The 23,617-nt window shown below is 40.8% G+C and overlaps 1 protein-coding gene across 8 annotated transcripts in view; it reads left to right on the plus strand.

Moving 5' to 3' along the window:
- Positions 1 to 23,617, plus strand: part of NSMCE2 (NSE2 (MMS21) homolog, SMC5-SMC6 complex SUMO ligase) — a 224,350-nt gene that overhangs the window by 163,137 nt on the left and 37,596 nt on the right. For 3 of the 8 annotated variants that reach the window (XM_073794739.1, XM_073794740.1, XM_073794741.1), the window contains exon 6: positions 642 to 15,617. The exons of 4 other annotated variants lie outside the window; for them this stretch is intronic. In XM_073794739.1, the coding sequence (XP_073650840.1) occupies positions 642 to 833 (192 nt within the window). In that variant the 3' untranslated portion in view covers positions 834 to 15,617. Of the gene's footprint in view, positions 1 to 641; positions 15,618 to 23,617 lie in introns of those variants that run through there. One more of the 8 variants, XM_073794745.1, reaches the window with a different exon arrangement.

A 23,617-nucleotide genomic window follows, 5' to 3' on the forward strand; every position in this document is an offset into this window, starting at 1 on the left:
TGTTGTGCCAGAAGTCACCCTTGCTGTAGTTAGATGACCATATTTCCTTCGTCTGATGTGTTAATATTCCTTTTTTTTAACAGCTTTATTGGATATAATTCACCTATCATACAGTTCACCCATTTAAAGTACACAATGCAGTGGCTTTTAGAATATATTCACAGAGTTGTGAAACCAAGCACAATCAATTTGAGAACATTTTCAAAAAGAAGCCCTGTATCCATTAGCTTCACTTCCCATTTTCCTCCAACCCCCTCAGCTCTAGGCAGCCACTAATCTACTTTCTGTCTTTAATAGATTTACTTCTTCTGGCCATTTCATATAAATACGCATATGTGGTCTTTTGTGACTGGCTTCTTTCACTTAGCATAATGTTTTCAAGGTCCATCCATGCTGTAGCGTGAATCAGAACTTCATTCTTTTTAGTGCTGAATAACATTCCATTGTAGGGATAGAACACATTTTATTTATCCATTCATCAATTGATGGTCATTTGAGTTGTATCTAATTTTTGGCTGTTATGAATAATGCTGCTATGAACATTCGTGTACAAGTGGACATATGTTTTCATTTTCATTTCTCGTGGTATTTGGGAGTGTAAATGCTGGGTCATATGGTAACTCTATGTTTATCCTTTTTAGGAACTTCCAGACTGTTTTCCAAAGCGACTACGCCATTTTACACTCCCACCAGCAATGTGTGAGGGTTCCAATCGCTTCACGTCCTCGCCGACACTTGTTATTATCTGTCTCTTTGATTGTAGCCATCCTAGTGGTTGCGAATTGGTATCTCATTGTTTTGATGTGTGTTTCCCTGACGGATTAATATTGTAATATTTATTTTACCAACCTAAGACAAAAGCTTCAATCTTATGCTTTCTTATGCACATAACGGAAACTGCCTTACATTACTGGCTTGACTTTCTAAAACAAAACCATTGTTCTATGCAAGATGAATGTCATTTATGGGGTTTGAGTTACACCTGGAAGAATACAACGTGAAATGACATGGAATTCAGATTATGAACTCATATGGGAAATTTGTTTTGCAGGATGAATTCATTCACAGTGTTTTGAGACCTTTATCTAAGCTACTCAAGTACTCTTATGTGACATTTGCTGGATAATCTAGACAGCACTTTGGTTAAATCCACAGTGTGATGTCATCCAGTAAACGCTTGAAAGTGGAGATGCATGTCTCCTCTGGTTTTATCAGTCTAGATTAGCAGTGTGGTTCACAGCACAGTGAACTTTTCTCCTCTGTGATCCATCAGTCTGTCTCTCATTGTGGGCCAATAATCTGTCACCTGAAGCTACTTAAAATAGGTTGGACTTTCTTGAATGTCATGTTGCTGTGATGACATTGGGGTTTGGCTGCAGAAGAGGGGAAGCACTGTTTTATGACTTTTGGTTGCTTCCATATCCCTTGTTTCCAGTAAAAGCACTGTGATTTTTAGCCTTTGCTTATATGCCTAGACTTTACTCTGTACCAGTTGTACCTTTCGTCTCTTTACCTATTGAGGCTCCTGCTGTGGTTATCTTTGTCTTTCTGTCAAAGAAAAAAAAAATGAGGGGCTTAGAAGGTATCAGGGTTTCACCATCTTGATTTCGCCAGTTAGCAGATATGTTAAAAAGAACATCCCCAAAGGCCATTTGGTGAGAAAAGAAAAAAATAAAAAGTTGATCAGAATGAGAGGATGCTTTCTTCAGAGGTCTCAGGATCCCTCAGAAAGCATCCCCCAAAAAAGAGACCCCCCCCAAAAAAAAGAGACCCCAATGGCCTGATCATCCTCCCTGACCCATAGAGAGAATGACCACATAGATCCAGATTCTCCCCGTTAGGCTCTACATGCCTGTTTCCAGTTAGCACATCTTGGAGAAGGTCTGGGAGGAACAAAGGAGGGAAGGAGAGAAAAAGAACTAGGAGTGGGTAATTAATCCGTTCATAATATATCATCATATGTTCTGCTTTATTTGTTCCTTAACTTTTTTTTTTTTTTTTTTGAGGTACGTGGGCCTCTCACTGTTGTGGCCTCTCCTGTTGCGGAGCGCAGGCTCAGCGGCCATGGCTCACGGGCCCAGCCGCTCCGCGGCATGTGGGATCTTCCCGGACCAGGGCACGAACCTGTGTCCCCTGCATCGGCAGGCGGACTCTCAACCACTGCGCCACCAGGGAAGCCCTGTTCCTTAACTTTTAATATGCATTTTTGTAGCTTGGTTTGGGGTGGAGGAGGGGAGATTGGAAGTATCAGCCAGGCTTATGGGCAGAGCTTGAATTTTGCCTCCCCCCAAAATAAAGGGAAGTAATAACTTTATACATTTAGAGAGCTGGGTATGTTTGTTTGTTGAAGCTTTAGTAAATTCCATTTTGAGCATTCTATTAATTAAAATATTATTTTGACTAAAACTTAAGCATATGATGACCCAATGATAATTGTTGCCTCTAATGAAGATCTTAAACTACCCCATATCCGTGCCCATGTGCCTTTAGAAGTATAGAAGAAGAACTAAAGAGTGTTTATTAAAGTAAGAATTATAGTTTAGAGCCTTATTTTTGCAAATAATTAGCCCTTGAGTAATAAAACATAATGCTGGCTAGCACTCATTGAGCATTGATTTATGTGCTAGTGTATACTATAGCTTTACATAGATTATCTCATTTAATTCCTTCCATAGCCCTCTGAAATAGGTACTATTATTATATCCCCATTTTACAAACTGAGGTTTAATGAAATTTAGTGCCTGCCTTATCCAGAGCTCGCACCCTGAGCTCTCCAACAAACGACTTCCCCTGTGTACATGCCATATTAATGAGTACTATAGCCCCCCCCCTTCCCTCAACCAAATCACATACTAGAAATAGCGGGAGGTGGGTAGAGGGTTGGGCAATGGAGAAATGTGAGAGAGAATATGAATGAATGAATGAATGAATGGGATAGCAGACCTCAAATAGGGAAGAAAATTGATGAGTTTTGCTGTAGTAGAGTTTGTTTTTTTGTTTTTATTTTTGTCATGGTAGTTTTTATTAAAGCTTTTAAGATTCCTTTTCCCTCTTTCACATTCTTGCACACAAACGTGGAGCAATAACTGCTTAGGAGAGGCAAACCCAAGGCTGGTTATTTCTATAGGAAAAGGCGAGGTGTATCTTCCATGGAACAAAAATGGATCAGAGATTTTGCTTGCTCTTTTCTGTTAAGAAATTAGAATAAAAAAGAATATTATACTGGTTTTCCTTCAGAAAGCCACGCACCTCTGATTACCTATTTTGCATAGAAAATATAGGGTATATTTTAAAATTCAGGAAGCATTTTGTTTGTCATTGCAAGCATAAAGTTATTTATAGTCACTTATTTAATTAAATTACTATGATCACTTCTCTCGGCCATTTTACTGTGATATCCTAAAATCAATGAATTAATTAACATCTCTCACATTCACTCTCTCTCTCTCTCTCTCTCTCACACACACACACACACACACACACACAACGCTTCCTACACACCCATTTTTAACAGCCTCTATTTCATACCATTCATGCTTTTTACTCAAGGTGTGTCTGAGTATGAAGTAGCTGAAGTAAGATTCCTATAAAAATGGCTTGCCAAAAGGCAGCTCTTGCTGAGGGCTTCCCTGGTGGCTCAGTGGTTGAGAGTCCGCCTGCCGATGCAGGGGACGCAGGTTCGTGCCCCAGTCCGGGAGGATCCCACATGCCGCGGAGCGGCTGGGCCCGTGAGCCATGGCCTCTGAGCCTGCGCGTCCGGAGCCTGTGCTCCGCAACAGGAGAGGCCACCACAGTGAGAGGCCCACGTACCTCAAAAAAAAAAAAAAAAAAAGGCAGCTCTTTAAGCCAATAATCTCCTCCAGTGTAAAAGAGACTCTCTAGAGTTTATCTCACCCAGCCCTCCCCCTCTCCTGCGAAGGTAGCCCTTTTTTAATCTGCTCTATAAAATCTCCACTAAGTAGTCATCTTTGATTGAGGTACCTCCTGGGACAGGAAGCTCCTTCCATTTTCAGGAAGTTCTAAGTGGTGAAAATGATTTCCTTTGTTGAACCAAATGTTGTGTTCTCTGATACCTGCTTTTCTCACCACTAACCTTTCTGGAATGAAACAAGGTGCAAACTAGGGTGGAATATCTTAATTAACAAACATTTATTTGTTATTTACAATAGGCAATTATGAAATGCTTCAAAATAGTAATATGTGTACTTTGTAACATTAACCGTTGATGTGGGAGAAAAAGCACGGGCTTTGAAGTCAGATAAGAGCAAAAATGATGCTGACCGTATGCACTGTTGTAAGCACTTTCTATAAGTTAACTCAATTAATCCTGACCACAGCCCCCTGAAATACGTACTACTGATGTCCCCGTTTCTACAGATGAGAAGATTGAGACACAGAGTTAAGAAACTTGCTCAAAGTCACCGGGCCAGTAAGTGTCAGAGCCGGCATTTGAAATCAGGCATTCTGGCCGCAGAAACCCCTCTCTCAGCCCCTAGACTCTGCTGACTCAGCCAGAGCATCTAGTCCTGCGGCAGTACCTTATAAGCCAGGCGATGCAGGGAGTTTCCTTAAACCGCCTTCACTTTAGTTTCCTCATCTCTAAAAATGGGCAAGATTATTATAAGAATTAAATGGAATACCATTGAACATGACCAGTGGTTCTTAACATCTGTGAGTTTGGTTTTCCTTTTTTTTTTTTTTTTTTAAATACTTTGTGGTATGTGGTTTGCTGTCACCGGTTTGAGACTCATGTCAACATTGCTTCAGAATAAGCAGGGTGGGTTTTTTTTTTTTAATTAATCTTCTTGATAACTACAGAATTCATTACAGAATTAGTCAGCATGGGTAGGATTAAGTTTGGGGTGATATTAAAGAGTCTGACTTCATAATCCCAAGGGGGTTGTTCCTCGGATACTTAAAATGCACTTCCTTGCTCCATTTATCGCTGAAATATTTATCTGCGTGGATACTCAAGGCAGCACATTTCATGAATAGCTGATGCTAGTAAGAAGGAGTGTGTCGTTATTTTTCCCTCTATTTCATAGCTCCTTTACTCTGACCCAGTGAACTATTCTGAAAGCAAACCTTTAAAAATATGAATAGCATCACCTGCAAATATTTTGAATTTTAAATCTGTACACGGTGAGACTCAGGAGGTTATAAATATTTTGGTTAAGGGGGGTATATCATAAGCGTTGGCTGAATCACGAGGTAATGTATCCTTGTGCTGCCTTTTTTTGAAAGAGAAAGGAAGACCCCTAGAGAAAATATCACAACTCCTTTTATGCATTTATTTAAGGAGACTTAGGGGCTAATTAATTTCATCGAGAACAGCTGGAGAACTTTTGAGTGTATGGCAAGAGAATGCCATGTAGTTTGAAGACTGTTACTCTGACCCCAGAGTCATGCTTTTCTTGAACTGTAACTGGGTCACTTCAGGGGCTTTGTCATTCAGATCTCACTCCAAGCCAGATCTAAGATAACAAGGCAGATTCAGAGATGTCAGAGGTCGTGGTATCTCAGTAGAGTGACGCTGTTCTGTTCAACAGTCATCTGTTGAATTTAGTCATTAGGCACTGCGGAGACAAGCATGCAGTGGACACTGTCCCCGCACTCAAGTGTCCAGTCTGTGGGGAAGGCGGGAACAGGTGGTTTCAGTGCAGTTCAGCACACCTTACGGTGGAGGGAGATACTAGGTGCTTTGAGAGTAGAGAGGAGGGTCACCTAATCTAGCCTGGGGGAGGGGGCGTGGGCATGAGGATGGGGCTCATCCAGGAAGGCCTCCTGGGCATGGAGTGCTGAGATGAGTCGTAAGGGTGGATTAGCACGTGCCAGGTGACAAATAATGTCCTGACTCACTGACTTCAAATCGTATCTTTATTTGACTGTTACAGAAAAAATTCATTTCTGTGTCTCAATGATTAGCTGATTTTGTGAAGTATAAGTTATAAGAAAACAACAAAACCAGTTGGGCCTTTTGGTCCCTGAAATGAACAGTCTACCTTACCCATTTGGCCTGACCTCCTCCATCGTAACTGGAGCAGGATTGGCTGGGGAGTGCGCTGGAACTCCAGCGGCACGGGCTGGTGGAAAGGGGGCCCTGGGGAGATCGCCCGCCTGTATGGCTGGCAGCCCAAGGGAATTGTAGAATCAGCCAGAGTCGGACAGCATCATTCAAAGTAGTCATCAGCCCTGAAGGTTGGTCCCTTGGCCAAAAGTAATAGTAGGCAGTGGCTCCTGACAGGCAGCCTACATCCCTTATTACCTTGGTGACCTTCAGCAAATTCCTTCGCCTCTCAGTGCTTTGTTTTCGCTCAAGTAAGGACTAGTAATGGGGGTGAGGATTAAAGGAACTAATTCATAGAAAGCACTTGGGACAGTTTCTTGTTCGCTGTTAGTGGACAGAGTCCAGTTCTCTCTGAAGGGGACCTAAACGTATCGGTACCTGTGCAGTTCAGTGAGGTATTTAGTGCTGAGCTTGAATTCTCTACGGGGTATTGGTTGACCATCCAAGGCAATTTATTCATTCATCATTCACTCAACACATACCTGCTGGATGTTTCCTAGGTGCCAGGCACTGCTCTGAGCACCTGGGGAAAAAATGAGAGGAATCAGTCCATGCAAAGGAAGAGTCCTAGAATGTTCCAGGAATGGCCAAGAGGGCCATGTGGAATGAGCAAGGAGAAGCAATATAGGAAATGAGATCAGAGTGGCAACAAGGGGCAGATCTCACAGAGCCTCACAGACCATTGTGAAGACTTTGAGGTCAAAGTCAAAATGGAGTGAGAACTAGAAGGAATTATAACAACAACTGCTGTTTACAGAGCTTGTAGAAGTGCTTCACCTGTGTTATCTGATTCGATCAGAGAGAGAGAACAGATTAGAATGATGATGTAAGGCAAACGACACTGTCCCCAGCGAGGAATCTGAGCTAAGTGGGGCTAGGGGGGCTGCCTGGAGCAGTATTGGAACCCAAATCCGTGTGACTTCATGATACTCTGCTGTAATTGAATGAGCGTATGGATGTGTTTGCCACCAGATTGGTTGTAGCAAGACTGATTTCAGCATCTACTTGACCACTCCACAAGACCAGTGCCCAGGAACTGGGGAGAAACTCGGTGTCCATGCTTTCAAAGGACTTCAGAAATCAGGGACAGAGAATCGGAGTGCACAGCGCTCCCACACAGAAGTGCTTTTCCGGGACACCAAGCAGTAGGACACAATGTCGGAGCTCCAGCCTCACACTTCCCAGCGACTTCGGTTTCTCCAATGGATGCTGTAAATGTGGTCACTCCACATTTAAAGACCCTGGTGTGAGTGAATGCTTTTTTTTTTTTTTTTGCGTGGTACGCGGGCCTCAAACTGCTGTGGCCTGTCCCGTTGTCGAGCACAGGCCTCGGACGCGCAGGCTCAGCGGCCATGGCTCAGCGGCCATGGCTCACGGGCCCAGCCACTCCGCGGCATGTGGGATCTTCCCGGACCGGGGCACGAACCCGTGTCCCCTGCATCGGCAGGCGGACTCTCAACCACTGCGCCACCAGGGAAGCCCTGAGTGAATGCTTTTTAAGGGCAGGGCAGGGTAGAATCAAAACCCAAAATACCAAAGGTTCAACTTCCTGTTCCTAACCACATTAGACCAGAAAATGAGGCAGCTTTCAGAGCAGGCGTCCCCACCCATGAACCTGCAGTTCAGCTTTGACTCACAGGAACCTGTGGGAACTCAGACTCCTTACTCTGAAAGAAGTTGTTCTCAACTGAATGGACACCCCCAAAGTCAGGTTGAGTGTTCAAGACCAAACTGCAGTGCAGAAAGTAAAGGACAAACAGAAGTCTTGTTGGGAATGAGATCATTTCTTTTGCAATTTGTGAGACCAAATAATGACCTACGCAATCAGCTTCTTAATTCATATTCAGCTATTTTGAAATCAGTGATGATTCTTTAAGGAGGTGAACTGTAAGATAAAGAAGAGGAGGTTAATTTTTTCCAAGTGTATAAATTAGCCACCTGATATGTGCAAATTAAGTCGTCTCTGCCCCCCTCCAGCTGTTTGGGAGGGACAGATAATGTTCAATTATGGTGCACTCTATCTAGGTGTTCTGTTAGCCATATATTTCAATTGCTGTACATAGATTCAGCTGTTCACACTCAGCAAAAATGGAGACAAGGACTACAGTGAAATAGTACAGGTGATGCCCATCAACTACTTAAGCTTATATCAGCCAAAGAAACAGCACTCTTTCCAACACGGAAAGAGAAATTGTTCTGCTTTTCTAAGAGATGGTCAAGTTGGCTTTGAGTCATATGAAACTTTTATTTTATATTTGACTTTAGAGTTCATTCTCTAGATAAGTTGTGAATTCATTGTACTGACACATATACAGGCCAGAATCAAACCTGATTGTGAATTCCAGTCTCTGACAAGATTTAGACACAGGCAAATTGTTTGACTTCCATTAGTGGCTAGTGAATAGCCTCATTTTCCAAATTTATTTTTTTCATTAAATAATGGCATTGTTGTGATGAGTAAGTGAAAAATATATATAAAGATCCCGACAAGTCATCTTGTGTAAGTGATAGTTCCACCCCGTTCGTAAGAAGTGTAGATGGATGTGGATTGTACCTCTGGGAGCCAGTGAAGGTTTTTAGGCTGGGGAGTGACATGATTCATGTAGGTTTTAAGGAAGATGACTTTGGTGTCACTGTGATGTGTGAGCTAAATATAGAGAGACCTAAAGCAAGGAAATGAATGAGCAAATAAATGGTGACAAAGACAAGGGCCTGGGTGAAGGCTGTGTCAGCCGAGATGCAGGACGAACCCAGATTGGAGAGGTTTTAAACATAGGATTGAGAGAACTTGGGGACTATTTGAATCAAGGGGGAGTAGAAGGGTCATCAGAAGTAAAGGATGACTTTGAAGTTTTCTAGCTTATGGAGATACTGAATTAACTAGTATCTATTTTACGTTTGGTAGTGTCTATATGTCCATGCCACTCTCTCACTTTGTCCCAGCTTACCCTTCCCCCTCCCCGTATCCTCAAGTCCGTGCTCTAGTAGGTCTGTGTCTTTATTCCCGTCTTACCCCTAGGTTCTTTATGACATTTTTTTTCTTAGATTTGAGCTAAGGAATTTAATACATCATTTGATTTAGTCATCATGCCGACTTTATGGAGTAGGTAACATCGAGCGATGTGACAGTTGTAAAAATTTAGACTCAGAGAAGCCCGATGCTGTACGACCAGTCAGTGTATCCCTAGGATTGGAATGTGGATTTTTCTTTTTAATTTATTTTTTGGAATGTGGATTTTTCTGACACCAAAGCCTCGCTTGAAACTGCAGCAAGAAACAGGCCTTTACTGCAGAGAAGGGGAAATGGAGTAGGGTTGGGAGGGTGAAGATAAAACTTAGTTCTGGAAACGTTAACCTTGAGTCACTTATGTCAGGCAGAGATATCTTGAGGACAGTTGGAAAATCAGGCCTGTAGCTCAGGGGAGGGGGTGGGGGGAGATAAAGAAATTTGTGCGTTGTCGGCATATGGTTGGCGTGGGGGAGTGAATGAGGTCACGCAGCAAGGGATGTATAGTTAAAGAGAAACAGACCCTAAGGAAATGAAGGTGAGACGTTGAACGCTCACCTAGTTTAGGAGTTCAGAAACACTCATATACCTAGATGCAGTGGAATTTTTTCTGGCCAAAGTATAGCACTGTGCTCTGGTGTATAAATTTGACTGCCTTTTATTTTTCATTAGTTAGGTATTGAGTGTCACTATGTGTCAGTCATTATTAGAAGTTGGTCCCTGCCTTCACAGAGCTTGTAGTCTAGTAGAGAGCCATAAATGAAAAAGCAATTAAAGAGTAACAGGTCATTATCAAGTACAGTATAGGTTTCTGTGTTATTATAGAATGCTCTTTTAGAGTCCTGTGAAAGATTGGTTCCAAAGCTAGACTTGGGGGTCAGTAGCCAAGGAATTAGGATCACAGGTCGTGATACGGAATAAGTTTATAATTAAGAAACAATTGCTGGACCTAAAAATAACTAAAGATTATCTCTGCGGAAATGCTTGAGAATGATTACAAGAAAATTTGAGATCATATGTACTGAAATTAATTTGTTTACAGGTTATACAGGAAGCTGGGTTTTTTAGGTGTGTAAGGCAAAAATTAAATCTACAAAAGATGACTTCTGCAAGTCTTTGAGGCAGGCTGAGGCACCATCTCTAAGTCAGTCTCCCACAGACAGTTTTTTCTCAAGCGTTGCAGTTTTTTTTCAGGTGAGCACCAGATGAAGTCGTCGGCTTGCCATGAGGAGCCGTTACACTAGAAAACACATATCTTTTAATCACAGACTTGCACTCCACACAGCAAGACCTGCACAGCACGGGAGGCACACGGGGAGCTAGCACCACCGAGAGAGAGCCGGCTGCTGCCGCCGCCCCAGGCCCCTTCTGGGACCCCGCTGTCCAATCTAAATCCTGTCTCTGTCTCTTTCTCCTCCCCACGATGCTTGAATCTCTGCACATAAAATGATATGATGCACTCCACTGTAACAAATATTGAGAGTCAAATGGGCACACTGAAATTTCTTAGATTTTTTTTTTCCTGGATGTATAATTGCTCTGACACCTGCATAAAATGTGGAAATAGAAAATTTATTTTCCATCAGAACAGGAAATTACCAAGCCTTCATATTGTACCGTAAGTAACTCAGTCTCAAATTACAGCCTTTACCTTGATATTCATTCCTCCTTTGGAGAGGTTATTTGCATAATGGTTAAGAGCACAGCCCTGGAGCCAGACTGTCTAGGTTTGAATTCCTAGTCCACCGGTCACTGACTTTGTGACCTTGGGCAAGCTACTTAACCTCTCTGTGCTTCAGTTTCCACATGTGTAAAATGAGGGTAATAATAATACCTACATCCTTAGGGTTATGTGAGGAATATAAGTTAATATATATAAAGCACTTAGAACTGTACCTGGCATATACATAGTAAGCATGTGTACCTGGCATATGTAGTGAGCAATCCATAAAGGTTTGGTGTTAGTGTTATTACTGTATTATGCTAGTGGATAAAACAGCATTTTAAGATGGTAGCCAGGGCTTCCCTGGTGGCGCAGTGGTTGAGAGTCCGCCTGCCGATGCAGGGGATACGGGTTCATGCCCCGGTCTGGGAAGATCCCACATGTCGCGGAGCGGCTGGGCCCATGAGCCATGGCCGCTGAGCCTGCGCGTCCGGAGCCTGTGCTCCACAACGGGAGAGGCCACAACAGTGAGAGGCCCGCGTACCGCAAAAAAAAAAAGATGGTAGCCAGGCCAGTGAGGATAGATTTCCCCAACCCACTGCAAATCAGTCACAGGTCAGCTCTCCTTTCACTTAGTGTGGAGGGAAGAGTCCAGCATTTATCTCCTCTTATTCTCTTTCAACACTGAGGATCAATGGTCCATGGTAGAACTAACTGAGAGGGTAGTCAATTTCAAGCCCCATAGCCAGAGACAAGGAACTCTCTCTCCTTTAAAATAGAAACCTCCTTCCTTCCAAACACATGTGCAACGGCTATGTTTAGAAATCTTCCAGGAGCAGGATGGGAAGATAGCTGAAGGCATGGTATATGGAGTGGTGCCTCGTGTATGATAAGGAAGATGGGCAGCCAGCCAACCAGCCATCGTGCTGTCTCTGTTCCGTAGTGTGTTGTCAGATCAGAAGGGGGATATGACTCTTTTCTCTCCAGCTGAACTTTTCTGTCAATCCTACTGAGCTGCCAACTGAAAGCCCCTGGTTGCCACAGTTCTTGGGCTCCTTTGTCTCAGAGCAGCAGAGAACAAATCATAGATTTTTAAACAGGTGGTATGAGCTCCAGCTTGGAGTCAGCTTCACACCTCATATTGTGAAGCGACAGAGCGTCTCCCTGCTAAACCCCTTCCCTAACTTGCCCTAAGATCCTCTGATACTGACCTCCTTACAACAGGAAGCTGCAAAGCTGTACACTTGATATAGTTAGTAGAATAAAATCATCAACTTCTTGGACTTATTTCTAAAACCCCACACAGTGGAGTTATAAAGGGCCTTTTGACCAAGCAACAGTGTAGTTTACTCCCTGGAGGATATGTCAGATCTTGTTTCCTTTTAACTGCTTAAGGGTTAAAAACCATTACTGTGGTCACAGAGGTCAGACAGCAGAGTGTGTGAGCTGGATCCAGCCCCCAGATGTGTTTGCTTTGGCCCACATAGTTGCATATACATATATCAGTTAGTTGCAACATAAAAAATTGGGAGATTTCACATAGCAATCCACATTTCCAACTTTTTATTTTAAATGTGCCAGATCTGACAACGCTGGGTCTTCCCTCCTTCCCATGGGGAACAGTTTGCCTGAGTGGGAGAGCTGCCCCCGTCGGCCCCTCCACTTTGCAGGGTCCCCTCCTGGCCCACATCCTTTACTCTTGCTCATTTCCTAGCCCCAGAGGCGTTGACGTTTATAAATCTCTTAGAGCCTGGTGCCATTTTCTTCACAATATAATCCCAAATGAAAAGGGAAAAATCTTCTCATTACATTCCATGACCCAAATGTAACAAGATGCTAAATACTGAGTCTCGGGCCTTTGCTCTCTGATTTAAGACGAAGAATCACAAGTAAAACATTCATTGTGTCATTTATTTAAAAATCACACAGTTGAAAATTATCCTTGCCTGATGTTTTTCCTGAGCCAGAGAACAGTCCTTTTGTCCTCTAACCTTTTTCATGGTAGCATTTTATGCTGTTCTGGTTACTACCAGTAATACGGGCTAAACCACAACCCAAAGTTGAACCCTCCGGCCTTGTCCTTAGTCCTCTCCTTTTGGCTGCTGAGAGATTTGAGGTTATAGGCTGGCTCTGGGGAAGAGAACGTGGAGATCTAGGGGGGAAATAAGGTACACGTTTCGCTTCCACTGAGTCATGGGGCCACATAACACAAAGGTGATGTATGCCGAAGTATTTGTAAATTGCTTTTACTGGGAAGTCATTTGCCTCTCTCTCTTTCCGAGCTACATGGCTAGCCCTTCCCGCATGGTTCTGCAGGGCCCCCCCAACCCCCGCCATTCAGGCGAGCATACTTCAGTTGCTGAAATCTGCCCCAGCTCGAATTCTTCTTCCTTTGTACCACTTCTTTATTCTGAAGATGGAACGAACGAAGAGTACATTTCTTGTACCACCTGCCAGCCACCTGAGGGCAATTAGAGCGTGGTAACATGAGGCCAGTGCACAGCAGTCCATGAAAGAATTGTGTCATGGAAGTACAAAGCACAGTTATTACTGTGCAGAAGTTTAATCAGTTTGCAAAAGTGCATTGAACACTGGGCGCTTTGGATAAAAAAGTCATATGTGAATATTAGTCATTCATTCCATTGTCATCACTGTTTCAGTTTACCATAGAGATGTTTTATTAGTTCGTTTAAATTCCCATGACTCCAATTTCACATGAGGTCGTGGACTCCTCAACTGAAAAGTTTTTAGTAGCTTTGGTAGGTCTGAAATTTTGGAGTATTGAGCAAGGCCTACAATGAGCTAGAACATGATCTAATAAGATTGGACTGTCAAAACAAGAAGCACCAGTCTGTGATTACAAGGTTTTTAAGAAGAAAATGTTAAAGCTCTGCTGTGAGAACCTCAGAAAGATAATAAAACAGGTTGGAAGCCAGTTTCTTTTTCATTTCTACTCTGATAGGTGGGACATCGCCCTATTTAAGCAGCAACAAAGGCAGTGGAATGAAGTGTGATTAAACAGAAACAATAGATAGTATCTTTCTATTGGGAAACTCTAATTGTGTAATCAGTAGGATGAAGCATCAGAAAATACTTGAAACATTTTGTTAGAGCCCCAAAGGATACTCAGAGAGGCTAGCTCCAAAATGCCCAAATAGAGAAGATACATCACTACTGGTTAATAACTCAGATTGGAGTCAGAAGTGAGTTCCATTCCCAGGCCTCCACTGTGAGATTTGAGGCAAGTTATGCAACCTTTTTGCTCCTCAATTTTTTTTTAAGCCCTAAAATGGGAATTGGAACATTATAGAATTGCCATGGGGATTAAAAAGAGCTAATGTGTGGAGACTTCTTGGGGCAGTACCTAGTAAATGATGAGTGCCCAATGAGTGACAGCAATTGCTATTTGGTTACATGGAAATTCGCAATCACTTTTTATTTTGGATATTCAATATGGTTTTCGAAATAAAGGCCGACACCACAGTTTATTTCTAAGTTTTCCATAATTATGTTTAAATCCCCAGTCGCTCTCAGCCCCTTTCCTTAGTTTTGCGTATACTTACCAGTATCTCGTTCATTCTCCAGTCATTTTTCACTCTCGGCCAATACCATTCTAATGAGTAAATGCTTAAGATCCAATCTGAATGGAGGTTTAGGCTGACTCTGGGACTGAGTCACTGATTTATTTCAGCGTTCAGGAGCTTTTCTTTTTTTGTTTCCTGTTCATTTACTGAAGATTATAATTTTTGCGTCATTCCTTCTGCTGAATTACAGTGTAGCAAATGACAGAATGCTTATGAAATGCCTTGTGTTTGTAATCACTTACAATAAAGCCTTAATAGAGAGTATAGTTTATTGATGAATTTATATAGACTACAAGGGGGAAAACCCATTGCTTGTGGTGTTCTCATCTCTAATATGTTACATAATTACTACAACTGAAAGTAATTGATTTTACCAGATTCTCTGGGGGTCAGAGTTACATCCTGGTCGTTATTACCTTCAAACTATCTTCTTTTTGTAACTTGGGGGAGGATTTTGTTCTGGGGTCCCTACTGCTGTAGCATTTGCCCTTTCAGAGAACTTTGATCTGAACACCCACAGCTAGAGGCGGAAGCAGATCATTCCTTTCCTCTACCAACTAATAGAAACCTTGACGAAAAGGGCGCTCCTCAATTCTGGATGAAATTAGGCATCAAATAAGAATTCCCTTTAGCTCAGTTCTTTGCTTCATTTAAAACCCAGAGTCTTTGTAGAAGTCTAGGGGGGGAAAAAGTACACAAATTGTTATTTCATTTTTCCCATAAAATCTCCAAAGAAGGGAATCTTATTTTCACCTTAGACTCTCAGAAACATGGACAATAGAACCAGTTCATTGCTCCAACATAGTTTATGATGTCACCAGAAATTCTTGATAAAACTGTCAGCATGAGTATGCCATTCAATTCATAAACCATGCTTTATTCGTGCTTTGTTGTGTAATATGTCAGCATTTCCCCTTTCTTTCCTGTAAACTGTAACTTTTCTGGTGATTGGCATTTAAAGTCTTTTCCTGATCAAGGAGTTGTCAGCTGAAATCATCAGGGATTTCCCCTTAGCTGTTTTGAAAGAAGTCTGAAGAATTTAATGTGTTGCTTGGAAATTAAGAAATTTGGAATGGTTTGTGTGAATCTCAATGGTGAAATAGAATCAAGAGAGGATTGTTTTTCTTGAAAATAAGATAGAGTTACAGAAGGAATTAGAAAAATTTTAGAAATAATCAAGTCTTTAAAACATTTAATAAACTGTAATTATCTGTGTTCTGTGCTTTTCAAAAGATGTACTTATTACACTTTAGGAGCTATTCTGAAATAGAAACATTAAAATAAAATTTCAGATGCTTGGAGAGTGGTTTCTTAATTTAATTTCCTGGTTTACTTGGAGTTAACAGAAATCTTTTTTGTTTTAAGACATTGTTAGAAAACTTTCTGAAGTGTCAAGCCATGTTGCATCCATAGTGCCACCAGAACGAGGATGGTGACTGGAGTTGTATTAAATATACTAGACAGGACAGAAGGAAACAGATCTGTTTCAGGCACAAGGGTTATGTAATGAGCTTTCTGCCCAGTGACAGGATGGGGTGGGGTGAGTAGGAGACAGCTGGTTGGTGTGATAAAGAGTGGGGGACCTGTTTGAGAAGAGTGGTTAGGGAAAGCCTCTCAGAGGAAGTGACTCGAGCTGAAACAGAAGGAATCGTCAGGGATAGAGCACAGGGAAGAACTCAGCAGGTACAAAGGAAAAGGAAACAGCATGTACAAAGGCCCTGGGGCTGGAGTGAATTGTTCCGGAAACAGTGAGGAGGCAGATGTAGCTGGAGCATAAGGCAGGAGGGGTGAGGTAGGACCTGAAAGGTAGGAAGGGGCAGCTCTGGGAGAAAAGAATTAGCAGTTGTGTTCATTTTATGAAAGCTTCTTACTAGTGTGTTTCAGAATTATCCCAACTCTAAATATGGCATGTGAAAAACACTTTGAAGAAATAGTAAAAAGCCTGTATGCCAACTCTGAGCCAGCTACAACTTCCAGATTTGTGTTTGATGACAGATAGGCTGTACTCTTAGCTGTAAAGAGCAGGACCTCGTGACTTGCCAGCTACACCTCTCTTGTCGTCATCAACTTCCACATAAACTAAGGACACCGAAGCAAATCCTCAAAATCAGTTTTGCTTTGTGACTGCTCTTCTGCATTCACCCCAAACCCCAGCATTTGTGCTACATGTGCCCCCTGTAGTTAGGAATAATTTCCTAACGCCCCCTGTTCCTTCACAGACAAAGTGGGGCACAGCTAAGTGTGACGACAAACAAAGGGGAAACCCCACAACTTTACTCTCCTTCTCTCAACAGGTTAGAGACATTGGTTTTGCAGGACAAAATGAAAAATCCAAGAGACCCAAAATGATAGACCCAAGATTCAATTTACCAGCAATTACCAATACCAAATAGTGGCAGAAAGCGACTGATGCTTTCTTACTCTCGTCTTCCAACAAATACCTCCTGGGGAGCCCTGTGTGAGCAGCTTACTATACCACATTTCTAGTTATTTAGAATAGTGGAAAGTGAAAAAGATTGGCATGTGGTATTCAAAGGCATGGGGTATTCAAAGACTGGTATTTGAATAGGGTAGCAAACATACAGAGATTTGAGTTGGATGGATGTAGGAGATGATTTGTTCAAAATACTTTAGCAACTAGAAGCAAAGCTTTTAATGCCTGAGTGGATATTCGGAGCAGCAGGCCAACTCTTCTGTGCCATTAAAAGCTCATACAGATTCCATACATCAGGAACGTGCCTTTCTAAGCTTGCAGTTTCCTTTCAAGGAGACTTGCATTTTTAGACACTCAATCCCTCCCTGAAAATAAGCCAGCCCAGCCCAGGTAGTGGTTGTCTGCCAGTTGTCTTTCTTACGCCTTTGGAAGTGGGGCTGTGATCCTGGCAGTTGCTTTCTTTTCAGTAGCAAGTGCTGTATAGGGACCTGTGGGCTTTCTTTTAAGCTACTGAGTTCCTTCATTGTACACCATGCCTGAGCACTGTGCTAGCTATTGGTGATAACCGTGATTAAATAAGATGCTAGATGGGGTCTAGTTGGAGAAATGGGCAGAGTGTGAGAAGTACTATAGGAGCAGAGGTGTAAGCAAAGTGGTATGTAAGGGCAGAGTGAGAGCAACTGATTCAAGAAGGGAGGTGAGAATCAAGGAGGGCCTCAGAGGAGTAAGTAGACTCACATGGATGAGTTTAAAGGAAGAAGATATAATTAGGCACAGGAAATCACATGAGCCAAGACAGACACAGAAGAATGACCATGCATAGCATGTTCCTTCATCATTGACTTTTCTCATGTGACTAGACCTTTTTCCTTTTTCCTTTTAGAGTGTGCGTTGGGAGCAGATAGAAGGAGAGTTACAGGGATAGAGGGACTGGGACAAGCAGAGTGGAGGAGTGTAGGGGTCGGGAGCTCCACATACGAGGAATATATGAGGTTTAGAGTCAAAAAGACCTGGATGGCCCGTAGGCGGTTCCCTTACCTCAGAACTCCAGTTGCCACATCAACAATGTGGGAAAGCTTCTATCTGGGTTCCTCTGAGGATGAAATGAGGTGCATAGTCTATAGCATAATCTGTAGAATAATCAAGGGCTGGACTTGGAGTCAGAAAGACCTGTGTTCAAATCACGCTGCCTTCTTGTGTTACCTGAGTAATTGTGCATGTCCCTGACCCTCAGTCTTCTCACCTGTACAATGGGAATAATATTATCCTCCTCATGGACTTAAGAGGATTCAATTAGCTAATTCATGGAAAGTGCTTATTAGGACAGTGCTGGCTACACGATAAGCATTAAATGTTAGCTGTCCTCCTCCTTCACCACCACATGTCATAGACCCTCACAAAGTTTAGCTCATTTCCCCTACAGAAGTATAATGGTTTGCAGTTTTCAGTCCCTTGGTAATTTATTCACTCTGACTATGCTGAGAGAGAACTTGGCCTGTTTAGCAATTATATTTCCTCGGAAGGGGTCTTCCTTTCAGGCCTCACTGCATTCATTTTCCTTTGTTGGACAGTAGCCTCATTTTTGCCAAATGCCTGATGGTGACAGGTGTCATCCCCAGGCAATAAATAGCGTACTTTCTTCTCGGATTCTACTCTCCTGGTTTGGTAGTTTCTACACAGTTTTACTACCTTTGACAGCACATGCTTAAGCTGAGTACAACTCAACTATATATATCTAAGCTCAATATTGTAGTAAGCATATGGCCCAAGGCCCTGCTTTCAAGTGGCTGACTACCTGGTTGGGAAAATAGAACTTACAGAAAACAATTAGGCAATTTTATCAAGAAAGTATGACAAGGTACAAAGTCTATTCTAAATATGTTTATGACACTGACAGTAAGTACATTGGTCATGGGGGGCAGGGTGGGGACAGCGGGGGAGAAGTTGCTGGAGTTTTTAGGGGAGGCACCAGGCTTTAGGAACTATCTTATAACCAACCAACATGTCTGAAAATAACCATCAGTTTTGGTTTCATATCATCCCTCCAGCTTCCCAGCAAACCCTAAAGATGAGTCCATCCTGGGAAAAATAAGACTATGATTTAAAGCCAGTGATTCCCCAAAAGATCCCTTTTTTATACCTCTAGTATCCTCCATGCTTTGAAATTCTTGTTTACCAAACTGTATTTATAAGTAATAATCTGTATTTTCTGTGTTTTATTAATCAAAGACAGTTGCCCAACAGAGATCTTAATCAGCATAAGAAACAGGAACTCAGTATAGCAAACTGTTATCTAATTTCAGTTTACTGAGGGAAAAAAAAAAAAACTAAACTGTCTCACTTATTAATTATGAGTTTAGGATATAAACTCCTGTTACTGTCATGTACATGTGTATATCCAGGAGCTATGAAAATTCCAGAAACCATAGAGGAAAAGATTGATAACTTGGACTACATAAAAAAAAAATTTGAAAATTACTCATGGCAAAACAACAACAACAACCTGAGGAAAGTCAAAGAGAAACCATCAACTGACTGAAGGGGAAAATTGTAATTCATATGGTAGAAGATTAATTTCCTGCACAAGTTCTTACAAATCAGTAGGAAAATGAAAAATCAATTTTCTAAAAATTCAAAGGACATAAATAGTTCCAGAAAAAGGAGTACTGGTCACCAGTAAGCATATAATAAGATGTTTAACCTTGCAAAAGAAATGAAAATAAAATCACTTTTTTGCCTATCAAAGTGGTAAAGATGTACACATTTGATAATACTCAGTGTCTGTAGAGTATATGGAAAAGTAGGCATTCTCAAAAACTGTCAGTAGGAGTATTGATTGTAAAACCTTTTTGGAGGGCAGTTTGGCAAAATCATTTGCACTTAAAATGCACCTACCATTTAACCTAACAAAGACACCTTAGATAATTTATTCAACAAATAAATCCACTCACAGAACCAAAGGTATGTATGCAGTGATGTATATTGCCACATCTATTATATCAGCCAAAAACTAGAAGTAAGACTTCAGCTTCTGATCAAGATGAGGCAACACAGACCACATTTACCTCCACCTGACCTCCACCTGAAACTTTAAAAAAGAAAAAAAAAAAAGGATAAATTATATGAAATAATAGCTCCTAAGACGTACATCACACATCAGAAAGCAATGATCTTTGAAGACAGGAAAAGAAAATGAACCCCTGATTGCTCCAGCTCACTGCTTGGAGAGAGTCTCCAGGCCATAGTACAAGAAGCAGAATATAGGCAGATCCCTGTTGTCGGCCTTATTGGAGGAGATGTAGCTCAAAGTCCAAGGAAGCCAAGATAGTTAGTCTAGAGTAGAGAGCTGCGCAAAGACAGAAACTTGGAGAGCTGAGGAGGTCTCCCTTGAGTATTGAGTACAGAGGAGTGAATGCATATGAGGAAATGACCCAAGGCCAGAGAAAGAAAAATCTAAAGGATCAGAGAGAACAGTGCCTGGAACTCACAGAGGGATGGGAATAATGTCTGTTCTCAACAGCCAGAAAGGACAAAATTTCATATTTCAGGGGTATTGTTAAAGTCTTGCCTCAATAGTGGAGCAAAAATTAACCATAGATGAAACACAGCTCTGGTCGCCCTGAACAATCTCAAAAGCAAGATCCCAGAGGACAAAACTGTTTCCAGTTAATTTAACTGCATCCCAGAACAAAACTCAAGAATGTTTATAAGAAGACAAAAATAAATGTCACCCCACAATGCTTGGCATCCAGTCAAAAATTAGCAGGCAAGCATAGTAGCAAAAAAAGACAACCCATAATGAGGGGGGAAAAAATCAATCCATTGAAACTGATCCAGAAATAGCATAGATATAAAAATAGGTAGGCAAGGGTATTAAAATAATTGCTATGACTGCATTCCATATGTTCAGAAGGCTAGAGGAAAGATTGCCCATATTAAGTAAGGAGATACATCTTTTTACATCTTTTTAAAGACACAGACTAAACTTCTAGAGATGAAACCTACAATGGCTAAGATTATTTTAAGGAAGGAGGGAGGGAGGAAGGAAGGAAGGAAAGAAAAGAGCGCTGTATGGGATTAACAACAACACAGACTTTGCAGAAGAAAAGACTAATGAACTGGATGACATAGCAATGAAAACTATCCAAAATCAAACACACACACACACACACACACACACAAGACTTTAAAAAAGTGAAAAGGGTACCAGTGAACTGTGGGAAAATTTCAAGGAGTCATATGTATGTGTCACTGAGGTTCCCAAATGAGAGGAGAGAGATAGGAAGACTAAAAAAATATTTAAGGAAATAATGACTGAAATTTTTCCAAATTTGTTGAACGCTATAAACTCATAGATCCAAATTCAACAAACCCCAAGCACAAGAACACATGAAGGAAACTACACCAAGGCATGTTGTAATCAAATTGCTTAAAATAAGTGATAAAGAGAAAAATCTTAAAAGCAACAAGAGTGGGAAAGGATGCATTGCATACAAATCAACAAATATAAAGATGACAGCACATTTCTCATTAAAAAAAAAAAAACAAGCTAAAAAACAGTGGAGCAAAATATTTAAAGTACTGCAAGGAAAAAGACTGTCACTCTAAAATTCTTAAAAATATCTTAAAATATCTTTAAAAAATGATGAAATAAAGACTTTTTCAGACACAAAATATGAAAGAATTCATCAGCAGTACCTGCATTACAAGAAATGTTAAAGGAAATCCTTCAAGGGAAAAGAAAATGATACCAAATGTAAAGCTGGTTCTACATACAAAAAAATAAAGAGCACCATAAATGATAGCTATATAGGTATATATCAACATTTTTTCCTTATTATTTTAACCTCTTTAATCATTAACTTTTTTAAATAAATTTTTTTATTTTTATCTTTGGCTGCATTGGGTCTTCGTTGCTGCGTGCGGCCTTTCTCTAGTTGCGGCAAGCGGGGGCTACTCTTCGTTGCAGTGCATGGGCTTCTCATTGCGGTGGCTTCTCTTGTTGTGGAGCCCAGGCTATAGTTGTACAGGCTTCAGTAGTTGTGGCACGTAGGCTCAGTTGTTGTGGCACACGGGCTTAGTTGAGTTGAGTTGTACTCAGCTTAATCCACGGCATGTGGGATCTTCCTGGACCAGGGCTCGAACCCATGTCCCCAGCATTGACAAGCGGATTCTTAACCACTGTGCCACCAGGGAAGTCCCTAATCGTTAACTTTTTAAAGCAGAAATAACAACAATGTTTATATCAGATGTAGAAATAGAATATAGAATATATGACAATAGCACAAAGGCCAGGAGGGGAGAAATGGAAGTATACTGTTTTAATTCTCTTATAGTATAGATGGAGTAGTATAGTAGTATCATTTGAAGGTAGACTGTGATAAGTTAAAGATATGTACTATAACCTAAAACAACCACTAAAATACCACAACAAAGGATTATAGCTAATAAGCCTACAAAGAAGATAAGGTGGAATCATAAGGAATACTCAATTAATCCAAAAGTTACTAGCACCCATTCCCCTCCCCCCCAGAAAAAAGAAAAAGAGGAAAGAAGTAATAAAGAACAGATGGGACAAATAGAAAACAAATAGCAAGATGGTGGGTTTGAACTCAGTCATATCAATACTCATTAAATATAAGTGGTCTAAGCATAGCAGTCAATAGACAGGGATTATCAGACTAGATATAGAAGTAGACTCCAACTATATACTATCTATAAGAGACTCACTTTAAAAAAAAACAAAAAGAAAATCACTTTAAATATAAAGACACAAATAGACTAAAAGTAAAAGAATGGAAGCACATGCTGACACTAATCAAGAGAAAACTGATGTGACTATATTAATTAGAGAAAGTAGATTTCACAGCAAAGAATATTACCAGGGATAAAGAGAGTCATTTTATAATGTGAAAGAGGTCAGTTCATCAAGAGGGCATACATTGATGCATCTAATAAAAAAGCTTCAAAATTATTGAAACAAAAACTGATAGAACCGCAGGGAAAAATAGGTGAATTCGCAATTATAGTCAGAGATTTCACAACAACTGATAGGCAAGTACTCCAAAAATCGGTAAGGATATAGAAAACTACCACCAAATTTCACCTAATTGACATTTATAGAACTTTCCACCTAACAACAGCAGTTGTTACTTTTCAAGTAACAACTTTTCAAGTGCATATGCGGTATTTACTAAAAGAGACCATGTCTCAATAAAATTAAAGGATTCAAGTTACAAAAGTATGTTCTCTGACCACCATGGAATAAGTTAGAAATCAGTAACAGAAAGATATCTGGAAAGTTTCTAAATATTTGGAAACTAAATACTTCTAAATAACCTGTAGTCAAAGAGATCAAAGGGAAATTTAAAAGGATTTTGAGCTAAATGAAATGAAAACATAACATCAAAATATATGGAGTGCAGCTAAAGCAATAGAGAGAAATTTGTAGCATTAGACACCTGCTCATGTTAGAAAAGAAGGAAGTTCTCAAATCAGTCACCTCAGTTTCCATGTTAAAAATTGGAAAAGAAGAACAAATGAAATCAAAGATAACCAGATGAAAGAAAAAATAAAGATCAGAGTGGAAATTAGTCAAATAGAAATTAGATAATCAGTAGAAAAACTCAGTGAAACTAAAAGCAGTTTGTTTGAGAAATCGACACAATTGATATACCTCTAGCCAGACCAAGGAGGAAAAAACAAAGCAAAACAGAAAGATTCTATTAATTACTAGTATCTGGAATGAGAGATGTTACATCAACATAAGCATTACCCATGTTAGAAGGATAAGTGAATATTATGAACAGCTTTATGCCAATTAATCCAACACCATAGATGAAATGGACACATTCCTTTAAAG

The sequence above is a fragment of the Tursiops truncatus genome, chromosome 17 (genome assembly GCF_011762595.2).
Source record: "Tursiops truncatus isolate mTurTru1 chromosome 17, mTurTru1.mat.Y, whole genome shotgun sequence".
NCBI lineage: Eukaryota > Metazoa > Chordata > Mammalia > Artiodactyla > Delphinidae > Tursiops > Tursiops truncatus.